The sequence below is a fragment of the Leucoraja erinacea genome, chromosome 16 (assembly GCF_028641065.1).
Source record: "Leucoraja erinacea ecotype New England chromosome 16, Leri_hhj_1, whole genome shotgun sequence".
NCBI lineage: Eukaryota > Metazoa > Chordata > Chondrichthyes > Rajiformes > Rajidae > Leucoraja > Leucoraja erinaceus.
Genome location: NC_073392.1, coordinates 32910276 through 32933174, shown reverse-complemented (window position 1 = coordinate 32933174; position 22899 = coordinate 32910276). Strand labels below are relative to the sequence as shown.

General features: G+C 45.0%; 2 protein-coding genes across 2 annotated transcripts in view; both read left to right on the top strand.

Annotated features, from left to right (window-relative positions):
* The window catches only part of tma7 (translation machinery associated 7 homolog), a 242294-nt gene that overhangs the window by 9137 nt on the left and 210258 nt on the right, over positions 1 to 22899 (top strand). The gene's annotated exons all lie outside the window — the stretch shown is intronic.
* LOC129704762 (copine-9-like) overlaps positions 1 to 22899 on the top strand; it is a 362839-nt gene that overhangs the window by 149084 nt on the left and 190856 nt on the right. The window contains exon 5 of the mRNA XM_055648090.1: positions 15465 to 15504. Coding sequence (XP_055504065.1) covers positions 15465 to 15504 — 40 coding nt within the window. The remainder of the gene's footprint in view (positions 1 to 15464; positions 15505 to 22899) is intronic.

The following is a 22899-nucleotide window of genomic DNA, read 5'->3' as shown; positions in this document are numbered from 1 at the left end:
ATCTTGGGATGTGGGAGGAAACCGGAGCGCCCAGAGGAAACCCACTAGGTAATAGGGAGAACGTGCAAACTCCACACAGACAGCACCCAAGGTCAGGATCGAACCAGGGTCTCTGGCGCTGTGAGGCAGCAACTACATCACTGTTCCTCCCAGAAATAGTTTTCAGGAATGGAACCATGTTGAAACCCGTGGCCTGCCCGTATGTGCCTTTTCAATTTGAGAGGCACACCATTTTCAAAGGGTCACTTTGAATGGAAGCCTTGTACAAAAGCAAATCCAAAATGTGATTATCTTCACAAAATTGCTGCAAATTTTCCATACTGACCCAAGTTAGTAATTATAGAGGTCAAACTATAGTCATGCTCAAGCGACTTTATCTTTGTTAAATCTTTTGCAATGAATCTTTAAAGACGGGCATCACTGTCAATATATTGCTGGTATATTAAAAAGGGAATGGTTTCAGTCCAATAGTAATTCCATTTAATCCCAAGTAATTACTTTTCATTTCATCCTTGTGTTGATGAAGTGTATTTTGTTGGCATATAGTTGTTTCATATTGTACCTTAAAGGGAAATGTCAGCCTCCTAATGGATGCTATTTAATGCAGATCATACTGCGAGAGTTTTAATGCTTGACATTCACATCAACAATATAAATTTATAGGGTTTTACCCCTGTGACTGGAAAGCAATCCGCTGACTAGATAGCACGGAACAAAAGCTTTCCACTGTACCTCGGTGCACGTGACAATAAACTAAACTCATACTCAAACTCGACAGTGGTCCTGAGCTACCATCTGCTTCATTGGGGGCCCTCAGACTATCTTTAAGTTGACTTTACTGGACTTTATCCTGCACAACAGAGGAGGTGGACTGAACTTTGGTGCCTTCCCTCACAGTGGGAAACTTTGATACCGCTGTGTTGGAATGTTTATATTAAAGACTATCGTGTTCTGTGCTCTTTTTTTATTCGTATGGCTGTATGGTGAGCATTGTACCAATTAGTACATGTGACACTAAATGTCTCTTGTCTTGTCACTGAGCATTATTCCCCTTATTCTGAGCCCATACACTGTGGGTGGTTTGATTGTAATCATGTATAGTCTTTCCACTGACTGGATAGCACGCATCAAAAAAGCTTTTAACTGCACCTTGGTACACATGATACACGAGCTAAACTAAAGAGAAGACCAGTCTTTATCTGCCATTCACAGCCACCTAAATTTAGTTTAGTTGATTGTCATGGGTACCAAGGTACAGTGAAAAGCTTTTGCTGCGTGATATCCATTCAGCGGAAAGACAATACATGATTACAATCGAGCACATTTACAGCGTATAGATACACGATAAGGGAATGCCGATGAGTGCAATGTAAAGCCAGTAAAGTCTGATCAAAGATAGTCTGAGTCCAAGGTGGCACGTTTCTGATCAATTGAGGGTTAAATCCCTACAATGCCCATCTCTTTCATCCCTGGACTCCATTGGGATTGGTTCCTAGATGTTAATAGTGCTATTAGATGGGCAGGCACAGTGTTAGCCAAATGTTAAACATGCTTTACTTAAGCTTCATTATTATGATTTGGCCTGACCAACACAGCAGCCCTGTCAGCCCTGTCAGACCTATTTTCCATCTCCACAATTCCCTGTGGCCCTGCATATTAACATAGAAAATAGGAGTAGAGGTGGGTCATTTGGCCCTGCACATCGGTTCCACTATTCTACATGATCATGGCTGCTCATGCACATCAGTACCTTGTTTCTGCCTTGTCCCTGTGTCCCTTGATCTCTTCAGCCTTTAGAACAATATCTAACTCCCACCTTTAGAGTTTTGTATTGTATAGTATTGTATTCAAATGTATTGTCATTGTCTCAATTTGAGACAACGAAATGAATTTCCCTTACAGGCAGTATCATAAAAACAAAAAAAACAAATAAATAAATAAATAAAAATAAATAATAAAAGATATTAAAAATAAAATTGAAATTGAATTAAAAAAAAAAAAATCACAAACACAGAAAGTCCATGACACAACACAACACAGTGGCACCAAGGTGAGGATGGCACCATAGTCCAGTCAGCCTCCCCTCCGTGTTCATCCGTGGTCGGGGCCTTCCGAGCACCCGCAGTCGCCGCCCCGGTTGGCCCGATGTTCAGGCCCACACGCCGGGCTGGAGATACAGTGAGGAAGCAGGCCCTTCGGCCCACCGAGCCCGTGCTGACCAGCAGTCACCCCGTACACTAGCACTATCCTACACGCTAGGGACAATTTACAATTTCACCAAAGCCCATTAGCTTACAAACCTGTACATCTTTGGAGTACGGGAGGAAACCGGAGCACCCGGAGCCATCTCATGTGGTCACAGGGAGAACGCAGTTGAAAATGTGAGATATAATGCACATTTGAACCATTGAACCATTAAATTGCTACCAATATAGATTCCAGTTAGACATCCCTATTCTTGTACTCAAAGCCACTCCTTATGAAGGTCAATATACAATGTATCTTAGCTGCCGGGTGCACCTGCATGCTTACTTTCATCAACTGATGTATAAGGACAGCCAGTCTCCTTGCACTTCCATTCCCATTAATTCCCCTGTGATTCTTTTCTCACTACCCTGCAATAAAAGTTATTTGCAGAATGCAGAAACGGATTCATCTCCCACAACGCCTTAGAATCGTAGAAGGAGATGGGAAAACCCATGAGGTTACATAAAGAATGTGTAAAGCCCACACAAGATCAGGATCAAAACTGCATTCCTGGAGCTGTGACTCAGCAACACTAACTGCTGCTCCTCTTTCCCCCATCCGCCTAAAAAATGAATGAAGCCGGAGCAGATCATCTACTATTTCTTTAAGCATCAACCTCATGTATATTGATAATCAACCTCATGTATATTGAGTTAAAAATCATCGGAAATGTGTAGAATAGAAACAAATGTGGAATTACCTGGGATATTGAGATATAATAATTGAATTAGTTTGGTGTTTTCAAAGGATAGTGTGATGTGGATTTCTATTCATAAATGCTACTCTTCAAACATACAAACTCCTTGGTGGTGCAGCGGTAAAGTTGCTGCCTTGCAGCACCAGAGCCCGGTTCGATCCTGACTACGGGTGCTGTCTGTACGGGATTTGTATGATCTCCCTGATACCGAGTGGGTTTTCTCTGGGTCCTCCGGTTTCCTCCCACACTGCATGGACGTGCAGGTTTGTAGCTTAATTGGCTTTGGTAAAATTGTAAATTATCCCTAGTGTGTAGGTTAGTGCGAAGGTGCAGGGTAATCGCTGGTCGGCGCAGACTCACAGTCGGCTGAAAGGCAAGTTTCCACACTGTATCTCTAGAAAATCAAAACAAAAAATAGCCATTGTTCAACCTAACAGGAATGCATGAAAAGTCTTCAGAAATGGGGAGTTTTATCAAATTTGGTTTCTGATTGCATGGCTAAAAAATATTTTTTTAATTTTAAAGACGACACGGAAACAGGCCCTTCAGCCCATCAAGTCCATATTGACCATTGATCACCCATTCACACTAGTTCTATGTTATCCCATTTTCTCACCCATTCCCTACACACTTACACGTCAATTAACTTACAAGCCTGCACACCTTTGGGATGTGGGAGGAAACCTGAATATCTAGATTCAACCCACACTGTTACAGGAAGAACGTGTAAACTCCACATGGACAGCACCGGAGGTCAGGATTGAACCCTGGTCTCTGACACCGTGAAGTAGCAGCTCTATCCACTGTGCCACTGTACTGACCTGTAAACCGGTTAAAAAAAATTGCCACAAATACGTAGAGATCTGAAATTTCACCACAGCTCTCATTGAGGGGTGTCAGTGGCTATGGGGAGAAGGCAGGAGATTGGGACTGGGAGGGAAAGATAGATCAGCCATGACTGAATGGCAGAGTAGATTTGATGTGCCGAAAGGACTAATTTTGCTCCTATAACTTATGAATATGAACTTATTTAGTGTAAAATGTTACAAACATTGGTATAAACTGTTTGTACTTCCCGGAAACATGTTCCGAGTTCATGAATCCATAGTCAGGACTTTCGACCTGACATGTCTATGCTGATCAAGATGTCCCCACCTACAGTATGCTAGTCCTATTTGCCTATATTTGGTCCATATCCCTCTAAACATTTCCTATCCATGTACCTGTGCATGCGTCTATTAAGTGGTGTTGTCGTACCTGCCTCAATTACCTCCTCTGGCAGCTCGTTCCATATATAACCATCACACATTGGCACTGATTTCCGTGGCTTCTCACTGGGTTGCCGTCCACATTTTGTCCTTGCAAATTCCCTCAATTGTTCAGAACCTGCGACTGTAACCTTTTTATCTGACAGTCACGGTCACCTTTACTTCTCACCTCACACTCAATCTCTCACTGGGAAACTAAATTCACTCAAACCCCCTACCCTACTCCCCTCATCTCTGTTATCATCATTGAGGGTCTGTAATGCATTCTGTGATTGTTACAGTTCATTGCCGTCCATTATTAAAATGGCAAATGTGCCCAAACTTTACGTTTCGTTTCACTGGCAAATAATTCTGTGACTACAATAATCAGAACACTTTTGCTATTGCATTTAATTGCTGTTTTGGCAATAATTGGTTACAATTGCAAGCCAATTATACCTCAGGTAGGACGCTTTAACGCAAGATTATCTCGGGTTTAGATACAGCCGCTCATCCCATTTCTGAGAAGTATCCGTGGATTGTTTATGAGAAACCCTTGCAAAGAAAATCAATTGATTGATTTGTCTGCTGAAAACTTGTGTGTGGTGCTTCAAATTTGTGAAAAAGTATTTATCAGTAAACCTGATTTGGAGATTACTCCGTTGCAGAAAAAATGTCTGTTGCGTCTGATAAGGATAGTCATTTGGTGACATGTATTGAAAGAGTAGATTAGAAGATGACATTTGCCAAAGATTATGTTGCAGGCCTGTTATGCTGCTGCATGTAACAATTTCATTCTTCTGCTGTCGGTACATATTACTATTAAACCATTCTTAACTTAAGACTCTTAATAGGGGTAGCCCATGAGTTGGCTTAAGAGGGGAAGTATCTGGACGAATCCAAATTAAAATAATAGTTTTAACGTTAAGTTTAGATATATGTTTGCATCTTGGATAATTATATCCTATTCATAAGCCCATAAGATCATAAGACACAGGAGCAGAAATGGGCCCTTCTGCCCACTGAATCTACTCCACCATTCGATCATGGCTGACCTATTTTTCACTCTGAACCCCACTCTCATGCTTTCTTCCCGCAACCTTTCATGCCTTTACTAATCAAGAACATATCAATCTCTGCTTCAAGGTCATGGCCTGCACAGCTGTCTGTGGCAATGAATTCCACAGATTCACCACCCTCCGGCTAAATAAATGACTCCTCACCTCTATTCTGAAATGACGACCCTTTATTCTGAGGCTGTGCCCTCTGGTTCTAGATCTCCCAATACTGGAAATATTACAAGTATGTCCACCCTGTCTAACCTTTCATTAGCCAGTAAGTTTCATCCGGTAGAAATTCCCCCTCATTCTTCTAAATTCCAGCAAGTACAAGCCCAGAGCCGGCAAATGTTCCTCATACGATCCCAGTCACCCCCGAGATCATTCTCGTAAAGTTCCTCTGGAGCCTCTCCAATGCCAGCATATCCTTCCTCAGATATGGGGCCCAAAGATGCTCACAATACTCCAATTGTGGCCCCACCAGCACCTTATAAAGCTTCAGCATTACATCCGTGCTTTTATATTCTGGTCCTTTATATTATATTCACTTGGTTATTTTACCATTTACCTAAACTAAGAGGTAATCTTACTGCAGCCACTTAATTTAATTTTGTGTATAGGAGGAGGTAACTAGAACACCCAGCAGAAACACAAATGGTCAAGTCAAGAGTCAAGAGTGTTTTATTGTCATATGTCCCGGATGGGACAATGAAATTCTTACTTGCTGCAGCACAACAGAATATGTGAATATGTAAACATAGTACATAACGGGGGAAGAGAAAAAAAGTTCAATAAATAACAAATATTGTGCAGTAATAATATAGTCTTTTGCAACTCAGAGCTCAGAGCTTATTTGTTGCTGTGTGTAATAGCCTGATGGCTGCAGGGAAGAAACTGTTCCTGAACCTGGACGTTACAGTTTTTAGGCTCCTGTACCTTCTTCCCAATGGCAATGGTAAGATGTGCGTGTGGCCAGGATGGTGTGGGTCTTTGATGATGTTGGATGCCTTTTTGAGGCAGCGACTACGATAGATCCCTTCGACGGTGGGGAGGTCAAAGCCGGTGATGGACTGAGCTGTGGTCACAACTTTTTTTGTCTTTTCCACTACTGGACGTTCAAGTTGCCGAACCAGCCCACGATGCAACCAGTCAGAATGCTCTCTACCGTGCACCTGTCGACGTTTAGGAGAATCCTCTTAGAGATCACACAAATTTCACAGAGACAGCACCTTCAAATCTGTATCAAACCAAGTGCCTGGGTTTGTGAGGCAGCAACACTAACTGCTGCATCACTGCGGTGCCCGAGAACATAGAAAGAGATGCAGACCATCTGGCAACTTAAACTATCCCACCTTTCAATTAGATTGTATATTTCCATAAAGAGCCTGTCCCACGAGCATGCGACCCGCATGCGGCAAGCGCGACCAAACCGGAAGCGGGGGCCGCGCGGAGGTCGAGTGATCCCCGTACAGGGCCGGTCCCACCAGCATGCGCCTGCATGCGGCAAGCGCGACCAAACCGGAAGCGGGGGCCGCGCGGAGGTCGAGTGAGTGACGTGAAGTTCGAGCGAAGTCCGCGGGAAGTTTGCGTGTGACGTACGACGTCAAGACGCTGCGTACGGCCGTCGAGGCGGCTGCGGGCCGGCAGGCCGTTGCCACTCGGAATTTTTGAACACGGTCAGTTTTTTGAAGCCCCGCGCGATGTCGGGACCAGCTCCGCACAACTCCATTAGGCTCTGGCGATCGAAGTGGGACCGGCCCCGCAAGGCCGTACGGCTCAAGCGATCACGTTAGGTCGCGCTTGCCGCATGCAGTCGTATGCTCGTGGGACAGGCCCTTTAGACTTTAGGCTTTAGAGATACAGTATGGAAACAGGCTCTTCGGCCCACACAGCCCGTGGCAACCAACGATCACCACATACACTGGTACTATCCTACATGCTGAAGGACAAGTTACAATTTTACCGAAGCCAATTAACCTCCAAATTATAAATCTTTGGAAATCTATACGTCTCCCTGTCACCTGCACCTGGAGAAAACCCACGCAGGTCACAGGGAGAATGTACAAACTCCCTACAGACATCAACTGTAGTCAGGATCGAACCGAGATCTCTGAAGCTATAAGGCAGACTGCTGCACCAGCGTGCCTCTCCAGCTTCCCTTATGAAGTATTGTTCTATCTATTTCAGTTCCAGAATGGATTCTTTTGCAGTTTCATATATTTTTTGATTAATCAAAATTCATCATGTTTGAAACAGTTTAGTCCACTTTTAATTGGTTAATGTCTTTTCATAAATGTTACTGTTTCCATTTCTACTGTTTATAATCCAACCTATCTTTGTTTCATCCAAAACATTGGATATATGATATTTTTTATCACCACGTTTCTTCTGTGAAGGATTTGAGTATAGGAGCAGGGAGGTTCTACTGCAGTTGTACAGGGTCTTGGTGAGACCACACCTGGAGTATTGCGTACAGTTTTGGTCTCCTAATCTGAGAAAAGACATTCTTGCCATAGAGGGAGTAAAGAGAAGGTTCACCAGACTGATTCCTGGGATGTCAGGACTTTCATATGAAGAAAGACTGGATAGACTCGGCTTATACTCGCTAGAATTTAGAAGATTGAGGGGGGATCTTATAGAAACTTACGAAATTCTTAAGGGACAGGCTAGATGCAGGAAGATTGTTCCCGATGTTGGGGAAGTCCAGAACAAGGGGTCACAGTTTAAGGATAAGGGGGAAATCTTTTAGGACCGAGATGAGAAAAACATTTTTCACACAGAGAGTGGTGAATCTCTGGAATTCTCTGCCACAGTAGGTAGTTGAGGCCAGTTCATTGGCTATATTTAAGAGGGAGTTAGATGTGGCTCTTGTGGCTAAAGGGATCAGAGGGTATGGAGAGAAGGTAGGTACAGGATACCGAGTTGGATGATCAGCCATGATTATATTGAATGGCGGTGCAGGCTCGAAGGGCCGAATGGCCTACTCCTGCACGTAGTTTCTATGTTTCTATGTTGAGGTTTTTTTAGTGTTAGTATGAGATATACAGCACGGAAACAGGCCCTTCGGCCCACCCTGTCCGCACCGACCAGCACTAGTTCCATCCTACACATCAGGGGCAATTTACAGAAACCAATTTACGTGCAAACCTGCGGGTCTTTGAGATGTGAGAGGAAACCGGAGCACCCGGAGAAAACCCACGCCGTCAGAGGGAGAACGTACAAACTCCATACCGACAGCACCCGTAGTGAGGATCAAACCCGGGTCTCTGGAGCTGTAAGGCAGCAACTCTACCACCGCACCACCGTGCCGCCTGAAGAAAGTGATGCAGGTTTGTGTCCTGACACAAATCCATGCAGACACCACAAGGTTTACCTTACCAGTGATAGAGGTCTCTTATTAATCTGACCCACACTGTCTCTTGGTGCTCATACAATTTCTCAAACAAGTCAATAATTTCCCTTCAATTCCATGAACTTCACCTTCAGCTATCAGGCTTCTGATGAATGTTAACAAATGCCTCCTAGAAATCCGCACATCTACTCGTAATGGCGACTCACTGGCTGCTGTTAGCTGTCTCTTAAAAAAAAATTGGTCAGACGTGATCTGCATTTATATAGTCAATCCAACCCTTTTCAATTAGCGGAACCTTTCCAACGTGTTCAATCATTCAGTCCTTTATTAAACACTCTAATGAACTTACTTTATTTAATCTCACGCAATCAATAGATCCTTTTCTGCATTCATCTCCATTCACCTAAGTGGAGGCCCCGTAATTAAGAGCGTGGTGGATAATAGAGAAATTGGCTACTCGGCTCACAGCGGTGAAGAAAGCTGTGGACTGTGGAAAGATGGCATTGCACTGGCGGTGTGAAGGGAAGAGGATCAAATGGCATTCAACCTGGAGTAATGTGATGGGGCAGCGGGAACGGTGGGGCAAACTGAAAAGTGTCAAAATAAATGGCATATCCAGTCGAATGGTCAATGGTGCTATATTGTCACATGTACCAACCCATAGTGAAATTCACTACGTTTGCACACTGTTCAGTAACCTTACCTTACCTTAGCATAATTCCCAATTACAAAGTTTACAGAAATAGTCATTACTGAGACCACATGCAAGAGACGCCAGGTTTGGGCATCATTTTCAAAGTACAGTCCATGCAGTGGGTCTTATGAGCGGCGCCCAATCTAAACAAGCCTCAGGCTGCTGCAGAGCCTCCAGCCATCACCTTCCTTGGATCATCCAGCAAACTAATGCCCCTCTGCTGGGGGTGGCCCACCTGCAGCCTACCTTGACGGCACAGTAGGCCAGACTGTAGTCCATCCACTCTAGTGGCCTTGCTACTCATGTCCGTTGTCACCTGTCCGGTCGCTGGTCTTTGAGGATGAGCAGGGACCAACTTAGTGGCTTCCCCCTGGCAAGCTGCGGCCTGCTTTGCCCGCGACGCCCAGCCGGGATTCCTGACCTGCTATGGTGACTAAGATTTATGTGGAGACAAGGGACTGCAGATGCTGTTTTACAAAAGAAAGACAGACATTGCTGGAATAATGGGGTCAGGCAACATCTCTGGAAAACATTAACGTGTGACATTTTGCGTCTCAAGAAGGGTCCCGACAAGAGACGTCACCTCTCCGTGTTCTCCAGTGATGCTGCCAGACCCAGCACTTTGTGACTCAGATTTATGGCTTGCTTTATTCACTGAGCACAAAGAGGGGAGACAATGCTGAAACTGTGCAAACCTCTAGTTTTACAATTTGAGACACCACATCGCAGCAAAGATATGTTAGCGCTGGAGGGTGTACAGGAGTCGAGAGTTTTAGCTGTGCAAAATTGCCTAGAGGCGTTGCTGTTTTGAAAGGAGAGTGGAGATTTAATTGCGCGTAAATTTAGATGAGGTGGACAAAAAGGGCCTGTTTTCTTTAATGCAAAAAAACACTGATTGAAAGTAATTGATTGATTGATTGATGGATTGAAAGATAAAGTATGGAAACACAGTCCCCTGAGTCCACTCCAACCATTGATAACCCATTCCCACTAGTTTCATGTTATCCCAAAGAGTTGTACCTTCTTCTGGTCACCGCTGGATTTTCAACATGTTGAAAAATTTCGGCAACCTGTAACGACCTATGACGGGTGCCGGCAGTTGCCAAAATAGTCGCGTAAGTGGGACAGGTCCATAAGGGGAGGCCTGGGGGAAGTCTGTAAAGAGAGGCATAGATAGGATAAGCAATCAGAATCTTCTTCTCAGGTTAGTACTGTCAAATACAAGACGGCATAGCTTTAAGGTGAGAGGAGGAAAGTTTAAAGGAGGTGTGCAGGATGGAACTAGTGTATGGGTGGTCACTGGTTGGTGCAGACTTTGTGGGCACACACACACCCTGTTTGTGATCTATGGCGATTCATGAACAAGGAGACATAGCAACAGTAGGTGGCCCCTCTCGGTCATGACTGTCCATGGGTGATGCATCCTGGTCAGATGCAAACCTGGGCGATGTCATATGGAGGACAGGCTGTTGCCCATGCAGCACGTCCCCCCTCTCCACGTTGCTGATCGATCCAAAGGAACAGCAGGGCAGTTACAGTTTGGCACCAGCGCCATCGCAGGAGCTGCCAGAGCGAGGTTGTAGACAACTACGAACTGCCTTAGGGTCTCGGACTCCAGATTTTCTTGAGGTTTACTCCTGGATCCTTTTCCATGACTGGATATGGCCACAAGGCCGTGGAGGTTTCAAATCAGAGTTTTACCTCTCCTAGATGGACTGCCTTCCCAGGCTGACGAGCCCCATCTGCCTGAGACTTCCTGAGACTCGTTGTGGCAGGAGTGTCTACTTTCCCATGCAGGTCTATAGCACCTGCACACTGCCCAACAGCAAGAAAGTAAATGTTACTTACAGCTGAGATGCTAAGAATGTTTTTTCTCTTAGAGGGAAGTGAATCTCTGGAATTCACTGCCCCCAAGGTGGTGGAATCAGATCATTAGTTGTATTAAAGATGGGGAGGGATTTACTGGTTCTGGGGACCTGGCGTAGAGGAAGAGCTAAAAGCAGTTTGAAAGACCTGGCTTGCCTACTCCTGCTGCTGGTGTGCTGCTGTGCTCTGTTCCACCTTCCACTCCCCTAGCTAATCTAATTGCTCACAAGTGCACAGGTTTAAGGCACTCAGTAGGAAGCAAGAGAATGAAGTTGCTCTATTCTCAAAATAATCCTGTGATTTCTTTAGACAAAAATGCTGGAGAAACTCAGCAGGTGAAGCAGCATCTATGAAGCGAAGGAATAGGTGACGTTTTGAGCCGAGAACCTTCTTCAGACTCAGATTTGTTTAGCTCAGCGTACTGTTAGGCTGTTTACATTATGAAGAAGGGTCTCAACTCAAAACATCACCCATTCCTTCTCTCCAGAGATGCTGCCTGTCCTGTTGAGTTACTCCAGCTTTTTGTGTATAACTTTGTTTGGCACAGTTAAGTGACCACTTCAAAAGGTACGCAGCTGAGTGTTAGGTTCAGTTTCATTGCAGTGGTAGGAGTCATGCATCGTGCCACCACCAACTTTCTGATATCTTAAAACCAAGATGATGCAGCTCAGAAATAGGAACCATTATGGAATTCATTGGCAGGGGCTGCTGTGGAGGCCAAGTCGTGGGGTATTTTTAAAGTGGAAATTGATAGGTTCTTGATTAGTAATTAGTTGATTCAAGGTTATGGGGCGAAGGTACGAGAATGGCGTTGCAAGGGGAAGAAAGATCAGCCATGATTAAATGGCAGAGTAGATTCGATGGGCCAAATGGCCTAATTCTGTACCTATGACTTAACTAGAACTTATAAACCATGACTTAAATCATGGAGTTTAGTTTAGTTTAGTTCAGAGATACAGTGCGGAAAAAGGCCCTTAGGCCCACCGAGTCCATACCAACCAGCGTTCCCCACAAATTAACACCACCCTACACAAACTCAGGACAATTTACAATCATACCAATTAATCGACAAACCTGTACGTCTTTGGAGTGTGGGAGGAAACCGGAGCACCCGGAGGAAACCCACGCAGATCAAAAGTTTCAGAGGTTTCAAGGGGCTTTTATTGTCATATGTACCAATTAAGGTACAGTAATATGCAAATTACCATGCAGAAAAAAGCAACAACACACACAACTCAATAAAAGTTAACATAAACATCCACCACAGCGGATTCCCCACATTCCTCACTGTGATGGAAGGCAAAAAAGTCCAATCTTCTTCCTCTTTATTCTCCTGGGGTCGGGGCAATCGAACCACCCGTCAGGGCGATTGAAGCTCCCGCAGCTGGCGGTCGAAGCCATCGTGTCGGGGCGATCAAAACTCCCGTGTTGGGGCGATCGAAACTCCTGAGCTGGGGCGATCGAAACTCCTGCGGCTTGGAGTTCACAAAGTTGGTCTCAGAGCAGTGACTGCGGGCTCCGTGATGTTAAGCCTGCAAGCACCCGCGCTTGGAGCTCCGAGGTTGATCCCTGGCAAAGGGATCGCAAGCTCCTTCATGATAAATCCACAGGCATCCACGGTGGAGCTCTCGGCCTCCAGCAAATGCCGCTAACTCCTCGATATTAGGCCGTAATGCGGACGGAGATACGATACAGAAACAAAATCACATCTCCGTCGAGGTTAGAGATTAGAAAAAGTTTCCCCCAACCCCAAACCCCCCCCCCCCCCCCCCCCCCCCCCCACATACAACAAGTTAAAGAACACTAAAAACATACATTTAACACATAGAATTAAAACACAAAGAAGAAAAGGACAGACAGACTGTTGGCGAGGAAGTCATTACTGGCGCCACCCGATGGACTCACGGGGAGAACGCACAAAATCCGTTCTGACGAGCACCCTTAGACAGGATCGAACCCAGGTCTCTGGCTCTGTAAGGCAGCAACTCTACCCGTGTGCCACCGCGCCACCTCATCAGAGTTGGCATCATTTACCACCTAGTCTAACAATACAACAGGAAGCTCTGCCAATAAGCAGAAGGATGGCAGACCCATAGAGCTATTCATTTTGCACCTTTCTACTCAAATGGAGTGGAATATACAGCCAAGGAACAACACTTTAATGGTTTCAACCACCAATTGTCAATAAAGCTGCTCAAAAGAAGAGATCCATGACTCTATTTAAAGACAGGAAGAGAGTACAAAGGCAAATCTTTATATGTACTGTAGACAGTTTCAAGAAGAATATCAAAGCTTTTCAGAAGATCTGAAGCCTTTAGATCTCCCCAGAGGTCTCTCCATGGAGACCTATTGTTCACCACTGACACGGAATTTAAGTTATCTTGGAAGATAAATTAACATTGTTCTCATGAGGAAACAATATGTTACGGGAAGATTAAATTAAAAAACAATACAGTAATCAGGTTTAAAACGATAAGAAAAATGCAGTGCAAAACAATTAGGGGATAATTTTAAAATAATAAATGGCCACAAGGAAAATCAGCAGAATTTTCTTTCATGGAGTGTTGTTGTGATCTGAACTGTATTGCCCAAGGAGCGAAAGCAGATTGAGAAGCAGCTTTCAAGACAGTTTTACATTCACAAAGGAAAACTAGGAAAAGGAAATATTATCAGGGTAGACAAAAATGCTGGAGAAACTTAGCGGGTGCAGCAGCATCTATGGAGCGAAGGAAATGGGCAACGTTTCGGGCCGAAACCCTTCTTCAGACTGATAGGGGGTGGCCCCAATATTATCAGGGCTTTGTTGAAAGAGTGAGAGAGTGCTGGTCTGTGGTGATTCGGTAGTCTGATAACAACAGGAAGGAAGTTGTTCCTGAATCTGGTTGTATTGCCCTTCAACTGATTGCATCTTCTGCCTGACAGAGAGAAGAGGGATTGACTGGATGGAAAATGGTCTGATTATGTTGGCTGTTTCTCCAAGGCAGTCTGAAGTTTAGATGAAGTTCGAGGGAGGGCAGTGGGGGTCAGGGGATGGGACTGTGTGTGTGATGGACTGGGCTATATCCACAACACTCTCCAATCCCTTGCAGTCTTGGGGCAAGCTGTTGCCTAACCAGGCAGTGATGCATCCCAATAGGATACTTTCTATGCTGTTACGTAAGAGTCACTGGAGACTTGCCCAACCTATTTAGTCTTCTGCGGTACTGGAAGTGTGGTGCCCATTCTTTAGAGTGACTCAGTGGCGCATTGGGGGAGCTGCTGCCCTACATTGCCAGAGACCCAGGTTCGATCCTGACTATGGGTGCTGTCTGTCCAGCGTTTGTCCGTTCTCCCTGTGGCTGCATGGGTTTTCTCTGGGTGCTCCGGTTTCCTCTTGCATCCCAAAGACATGCAGATTTGTAAGTTAATTGGCTTCTGTAAATTGTCGTTACTGTGTAGGATACAATTAATGTACAGGTGATCATTGGTTGGCATGTTTTGGTGGACTGAAGGCCCTGTTTCCACGTGGTATCTCTAATCTAAACTTAGTTGCTTTTAATGGTAGTGATGGTCATTGATTGGAGGTTAGCAAGCAGTAATACAGATATAACTGAATTCGTATGTTACATAATGCAGGAATTAATATCCTTTAACAATTTTGAAACATCAGAATGTTATATTTGGCAGATTTCTCACTCGGCAAACGGGCGGCACGGTGGCGCAGCGGTAGAGTTACTACCTTACAGCGCCAGAGACCATTATTCCATCCTGATTAGGGGTGCAGTCTTTACGGGATTTGTACGTCCTCCCTGTGACTGCTTGGGTTTTCCTCGGGTGCTCCAGTTTCCACCCACACTCCAAAGGCATACAGGTTTGTAGGTCAATTGGCTTCTGTAAAGATTGTAAATTGCCTCTAGTGTGTGCTAAGGATAGTGCTAGTGTGTGGGGATTGCTGGTCAGCACAGATGCAACACAGCACAATTCAATTCAATTCAATTTAATTCAATTCAAGACTCGGTAGGCCGAAGGGCCCATTTCTGCACTGAACAAAACTAAACTAAACTAAGATAGGCAGAAAATGGTGGAGTAACTAAACGGAACACGCAGCTTCTCTGGATAGAAAGAATTGGTGACGCTGCGGATCGAGACCCTTCTTCAGATTAAACTAAGCAATTAATTTAAGTCTCATAACAGGAAAAACAAGAATAAAAATAAACACACAGTAAGGTGAGTTCAGTTGTCTTTGCTTGTAATGTGATTCTGGTGTCTGGTACCGATGGGTTATTCATTTTTAATCACACTGTTTGTTGTCTTACTCTTGCAGGTACAGTGTGGACTCAAGGAGCACAAACATTTCAAAACACGTGAGTTTGAAAATTCAGGCCTTCTTTGTAGCTGGGCTGGAGATAATTCTGGTCTGACTGGGAGATAGAGTGCAACGGGGTAGAACGTACGGCTTATAGTCCAAACCCCAGCGATGTGGCATGCATGACTGCTGTGCAGCCAGTGTGATACATTCATAACAGCTCCACCTCACCCAAACATACTGGCCGTAGACTTGGTGGAGAGTGATAGCCCTGTCCCACGGTACGAGTTCATTCCAAGAGCTCTCCCGAGTTTAAAAAAAATCAAACACGTGGTAAGCACGGAGAATGAACGTAGCGGGTAAGTTAGAGCTAGAGGACGTCTCCTAGCGCTAACGGCAGGTACTCGGGAAGACTCGCAAACGGCAGGTAAGCACGGGAAGACTCGTGAAGATTTTTCAACATGATGAAAAATGTCCACGAGAGCCCCGAGTACCGACAAGTGGCCATTACCGTAAATCTCCGAGTTCGAATCAGGGCAAACTCGGGAGAACTCTTGGAATGAACTCGTACAGTGGGACAGGGGTTTATAATAATAATAATAATAATAATAATAATCTTATTTATATAGCACATTTTTAGTCAACTTGCATTGACCCCAAAGTGCTTCACATAATTACATTACATTTACACACAGGCAAAGGTGGGTGAAGTGTCTTGCCCCAAGGACACAACAACAGTATGCACTCCAAGCGGGATTCGAACCGGCTACCTTCCGGTCGCCAGCCGAACACTTAGCCCATTGCGCCATCTGTCGTCCCACATGCAGCTTAAGATCATGTCGTAGCCACCAGTTAGTTACTCCTCCTCTCCATATGCACAGTGGCACAGCTGGCAGAGGTGCCATCTCACAGCTCCAGTGACCCTGATTCAGTCTTTATCCCTCAGTACTGTTGGTGAGGAGTTTGCACGTTCTCCCTGTGACCACATGGATTTCCTCTGCAGATTCTGCTTTCCCACAAAAAAGTGTTGGTTGATAAAATGGCCACAGTAAATTGTAGATGATTTAGAGATACAACGTGGAAACAGACCCTTCGGCCCACTGAGTCCGCGCCAACCAGCAATCACCCCATACACTCTGGGCCGGCCTTAAGCCAATTTGACCGATTGCTCCCAATTGGGTCCCGCGCCTAATGGGGGCCCCGCAATAATGTTCCCTATTTCGTATGGAAATACGAATTCCCTTTGTTAAATAACGATTTATTGTTTTAATTCGCCATCCAGATTTTTTTTTATTTAAACGAACATGTATAACAACCGCTGCACGGCCCTCAGACACAAACGATTTGTTAACTCGTACTGTTAGCACTTCTTAACATGAAGTAGTTAACAAGTTGTTATACAATGTCATCAATCTACATCCATCCACATTCCTCAGTAAATGTTATTGTGTTTTGAATGAGTATTAATGACGCCGTGTTCCTTTGAATAAAATTCACGCGGCGTCAATAATATTTGTTTAAAACACAATTACATTTACTGAGGAATGTAGATCGATGACACATTGAGAATTTCTTTAAACTCACCATCATGAGTGAGGGCCCCGGACCGCGAGAAGGGGCTTCTTCTTGGTGTGCAGGTTAGTCATTCACCTACCGACTCACGTTGTGTCTCTCTGTGTTTTGCTCTCTCTCTCCCTCCCTCTCTCTCTCGTGCTCTCTCTCCCGCTCCCCATCTCGTCTCTCTCTAGCTCTCCCGCTCCCTCTCTATCACCCTGTGGCTTCAGCATTCCCGGAATCATTGATGTTTAGCGGTAGACAAAAATGCTGGAGAAACCCAGCGGGTGAGGCAGCCGCCTGGCCCGCTGAGTTCCTCCAGCACTCTGTGTTTTTTGTTTGGCTCTGAAGTTGAAGGTGGCTCAGCGGGACGGGCAGCGGCTCTGGGGAGGGGGTTGCGTTTCTGGTCGAGACCCTTCTTCAGACAATCACAAGTACTCTCACCGACGAGAGTTCAATTCAGTCTGAAGAAGGGTCTTCTCTCCAGAGTCGCTGCGCTGCCTGGCCTGCTGAGTTACTCCAGCTTTATGTCTATCTTCAATTTCAGAGGAATACAATTTCTCACGGGGGGCTTATAACATCTCTAAACCCCTCTGGGACCCTCTGAACACCTCTAAACCCCCTCTATCCCCCTCTATTCCCCCTCTATTTCCCTCTATAACACTTCTGAACACCTCTAACCCCATCTGAAGCCCTGTAAACATCTCTAAACTGTTTAAACCCCTCTAAACTAGGAGGCTACAAGTTGACTTGGATAGGCTGGGTGAGTGGGCAAATGCATGGCAGATGCAGTATAGTGGATAAATGTGAGGTTACCCACTTTGGTGGCAAAAACAGGAAAGTAGACTATTATCTGAATGGTGGCCGATTAGGAAAAGGGGAGATGCAATGAGACCTGGGTGTCATGGTACACCAGTCATTGAAAGTAGGCACGCAGGTGTAACAGGCCGTGAAGAAAGCGAATGGTATGTTAGCATTCATAGCAAAAGGATTTGAGTATAGGAGCAGGGAGGTTCTACTGCAGTTGTACAGGGTCTTGGTGAGACAACACCTGGAGTATTGCGTACAGTTTTGGGCTCCTAATCTGAGGAAGGACATTCTTGCCATAGAGGGAGTACAGAGAAGGTTCACCAGACTGATTCCTGGGATGTCAGGACTTTCATATGAAGAAAGACTGGGTAGACTCGAGGGATAGATTGAGGGGGGATCTTATAGAAACGCACTAAATTCTTAAGGGGTTGGACTGGCGAGATGCAAGAAGATTGTTCCCGATGTTGGGGCAGTCCAGAACAAGGGGTCACAGTTTAAGGATAAAGGGGAAATCTTTTAGGACATTTTTTACGCAGAGAGTGGTGAATCTCTGGAATTCTCTGCCACAGAATGTAGTTGAGGCCAGTTCGTTGGCTATATTTAAGAGGGAGTTAGATGTGGCCCTTGTGGCTGAAAGGAATCAGGGGGTATGGAGAGAAAGCAGGTACAGGATACTGTGTTGGATGATCAGCCATGATCATATTGAATGGCTGTGCAAGCTCAAGGGGCCGAATGGCCTACTCCTGCACATTGTTTCTATGTTTCTATGACTGCGTCCAGCTGCTGTCTGGTTCGTTGATCGGTTTGCTAGATATGAACTGTTTGGGGAGAGAAAAATGCTCACGGCACCCAAACGTGTTAAACAGAAATTGGTCAGATATTGAGCTTTACACAGTGAGAAATCATGTGAAATGATCACTGAATTGAATTTTAAATGAATGTACCTGCATGTTAAACTGTTTAGTTTGGAGATACAACCAGATAGTCTACAGAGGTCGCACCGACCAACGATTTTTGTTTTCCTATTTGATAATTTTATTTGGCGGCCAATCAATCGCTGTCTCTAAGGTGGTTGCATCCAATCACCAACCAGCTTGCCTTAAAATTCCCGACCAACCAACAAATAGGTCTCCTCCCGTCCAATCAGCCGCTGTCTCCAAGGTCATTGTGCCCAATCACATAATGCAGTTTAATGGTAATTAGCTGCTACGGTAAATGTTGGAAGCCAGCGGAGCTACTGACAGTCAAAAGGGAGGGAGCAGGAGAGATTCACACAGTGTAGCATCCATAGCACCTAGTGTACAATTTCATAATATATATACTAAATAACTGGGCTGACAAACCTTGGCTGGGAATCTGGGGTTCACCAAAATTGTTCCCAATTGGGCCCCGCACCCCCTAAGGCCGGCCCTGCATACACTAACTCTCTTCGTACACACTTGGGATGATTTACAATTTATAGCAGCCAATTAATCTACAAATTCACATGTCTTTGGAGTGTGGGAGGAAGCCGGAGGGAAAACCCACGCAGTCACAGGAAGAACGTACAAACTCCGTACAGACAAGCACCCTTAGTGGGGAACGAACCCGGGTCTCTGGCGCTGTAAGGCAACAACTCTACCCAGCCGCACCACTATGCCGCAAAGGCCGGAGTCTGAAAGGGAGATGACAGGAATTTGGGGAAAATAAAACCGGGATTAGAGACACAGAGTCATGGAGACATAGCATGGAAACAAGCCCTTCGGCCCAACTTTTCTATGCCGATCCAGCTGCCTAATCTAAAAGTGCCATTTGCTGTGTTTGGCCCATATCCCTGTAAATCTTTCCTATACATCCACCTGTCCAAGTGTCTTTTAGATGCTGTTAGTTGTCTCTGTACTGTACACTGCTGTTTATAGTACCTGCATTAACTATCCCCTCTGGATGTTCGGTACACCCACCATCAAGGGATTTGTGCAGGACTTGCGTAAATGGGTGCTTGATAGTTGGCAAGAACTAGGTGGGCCGAAGGGCCTATGTCTGTGCTGTATCTCTCTATAATTCCATGATTACTGTGCACAGCCGTTGACTTGCCCAATTTAAGCTCACAGATATTGAGGGTTACATACAGAAGGACAATACACCAAAAACAAGCTGCAGAGGACAACAAAGGAATATAACTAAGGCCATGATTTTAGTGACTTCGGCATTTCCATCCCCATACCTCTGTTCCACCAAAGGTAGACACAAAATGCTGGAGGAACTCCACGGGACAGGCAGCATCTTTGGAGAGAAGGAATGGGTGACGTTTCGGGTTGAGACCCTTCAGACTGATGTCAGGGGAGTGGGCGGGACAGAGATGGAATGTAGTCGGAGACAGTAAGACTGGTGGGAGAACTGGGAAGGTGTTCCACCAGAATGAATGATCAGTGTTAAAGCTTGAAAAATATTTCAACAATCAAAGATCCGGTCTCTTTTTATATTTCTCCAGCTATTTTCGCAGGGGATTGGTTCACTTTGTACTTTGCCTTCCTGGGAAACATGTTGTAAAATGGACCATCAACATGACATGATTGAGACAGAAATTTCAACTCCATCCGTGCAGAAACAAAGAACTGCAGATTCTGGTTAACAAAATATGGACGCAAACTGCGGGAATAACGCAGCGGGTCAGGCAGCATCTCTGGAGAGCATGGATAGGTGATATTTTGGTTCGGAACCCTTCTTCAGACTAATCAGCCTGAAGGAGTGTCTCGACTCGAAACGCCATCTATTAATGTTCTCCAGAGATGCTGCCTGACCCGTTGAGTTAGTCCAATGCTTTGTGTACTTATTTTATAAACTCCACTCTTACTACTTTAGTGAGTAAATTGGAAAGACTGACCCTGTGGTTCAAAGCATCTTCCTATCCAAATATTGCTGGCTGCACATCCCGTTACACAATGTTACTTAGAGTTTGGCACGGTGACGCAGCGATAGAATTGCTGCCGCCAGAGACCCGGGTTCGATCCTGACTACAGGTGCTAGTCTGTATGGAGTTTGTACTTTCTCCACGTGACCTGCTTAGGTTTTCTCCGGGTGCTCTGGTTTCCTCCTACACGTCAAAGACATATAGGTTTGTAGGTTTAAGAAGGAACAGCAGATGCAGGAAAAATCGAAAAAGGTTAATTGGCTTGGTAAAATTGTAAGTTGTCCTTAGTAAGGTGGAGGATAGTGTTAGCGTGCGGGGATTACTGGTCGGCACGGACTCGGTGGGCTGAAGGGCCTGTTGTCGTGCTGTATCTTTAACCAAAATTAACAAAAATAAAGAGAAATTTGGTCAGATAAAAAGGAAAAATAAAACACATAACATCTGACAACATACATGGTTTCTATAATCTACTCGACTTCGTTCAGCTGCTCTCTCAGGAAGGTAAGCGGACATGCTCAGATGATAATAGCATGACTAATGCATTAGTGAGCCTATCAAGTGGGTTTTCTAAATCCACTCAAACTGGTGACTGGATCATTGAGTGGCTTGAATGAGTGTGCTTTAATTACCAGAAGTTGTCATTCAGTCTAGGAGGGACTGCTGAGATGGAAGGCAATGTTAGCCATCAACACTTCTAGTGAAGTTACTTGGGAATTCTAAGTGTAGATGAGATCAAGACTCAATAATTCAGACTAAAAGAATATCGGTCCCAATATCAAACTGATCCCGTTGTCTGATAAATCATAAATGTCACACTAGTGCACAAGTATTCTGGCAAAGACTGCTTTACTCTTAATCCCACCTATGTTATCCCTGCATCTGGACTGCTTTTTTTAAATTGTAGTTATCGGGAGGGAACTGGTATCATTCGGGTGGCACAGTGGCCCAGCGGTAGAGTTGCTGCCATAGGTCCATGTTCCTTCCTGACTACGGATGCTGTCTGTATGCAGTTTGTACGTTCTCCCTGTGACTGCGTGGGTTTTCTCTGAGTGCTCCGGTTTCCTCCCACACTCCAAAGACATGCAGGTTTGCAGGTTAATTGGCCTTTTGTAAATTGCTCCTGATGTGTAGAATGCGAAACTGGGATAACATAGAACTAGTGTATGGGTGGTCGTTGGTCGGCGTGGACTCGGTGGGCTGAAGGGCCTGTTTTCACCCAGTATCTCTAAATTAAATGTGTAACAATTTACTGTGTAGGAAGGAACTGCAGATGCTGGTTTACACCGAGCATAGACACAGAATGCTGACAATTTACTCTGCCTTCGATGTCTTTAAACCCCAAAAACTTCATTGCAATTGAAAATTCAAATTTTACAAAAAGATTCTTGAAGTTCCCTCTAAATCTCCGACCCTTTACCTTAAACCTATGCACTCTGATTAAAGGCTCCTCTTCAAAGGAAAAGGATTTTCATAATTCATCCTGGCTACCTACTTCATAATTTTGTATTTAAGAAGGAACTGCAGATACTGGAGAATCGAAGGTACACAAAAAAGCTGGAGAAACTCAGCGGGTGCAGCAGCATCTATGGAGCGGGAAATAGGCAACGTTTCAGGCCGAAACACCTCTTGGGTTTCGGCCCGAAACGTTGCCTATTTCCTTCGCTCCATAGATGCTGCTGCACCCTCATAATTTTGTATGTTTTATATCACCCTTCATCTTTCTTATCTAAGGTTAGGAAACCCAGCATATCATTCTCTCCTCATCATGGAAGCATAACCCCATCCCATTATATTTGAAGGAACTCAGCAATAAATATCAAACAATTTCCAGCCAAAGATCAAAGGGTTGGGTAATCTCCATGCCAATATTGGTGACCATATTCCGTTTGGGGAGTCTGCATCCCGGGGGCATGAACATCGAATTCTCCCAATTTTGTTAGTCCTTGCTGTCTCCTCCCCCTCCTCAGCCCCCCTGCTGTCTCCTCCCATCCCCCAGCCTTCGGGCTCCTCCTCCTTTTCCCTTTCTTGTCCCCGCCCACCCCCGTCCCCGATCAGTCTGAAGAAGGGTTTCGGCCCAAAACGTTGCCTATTTCCTTCGCTCCATAGATGCTGCTGCACCCGCTGAGTTTCTCCAGCTTTTTTGTGTAACCTTGGTGACCACATTGTTTGAACCGCCCGCTCACTGTATTTTTTGAGAGA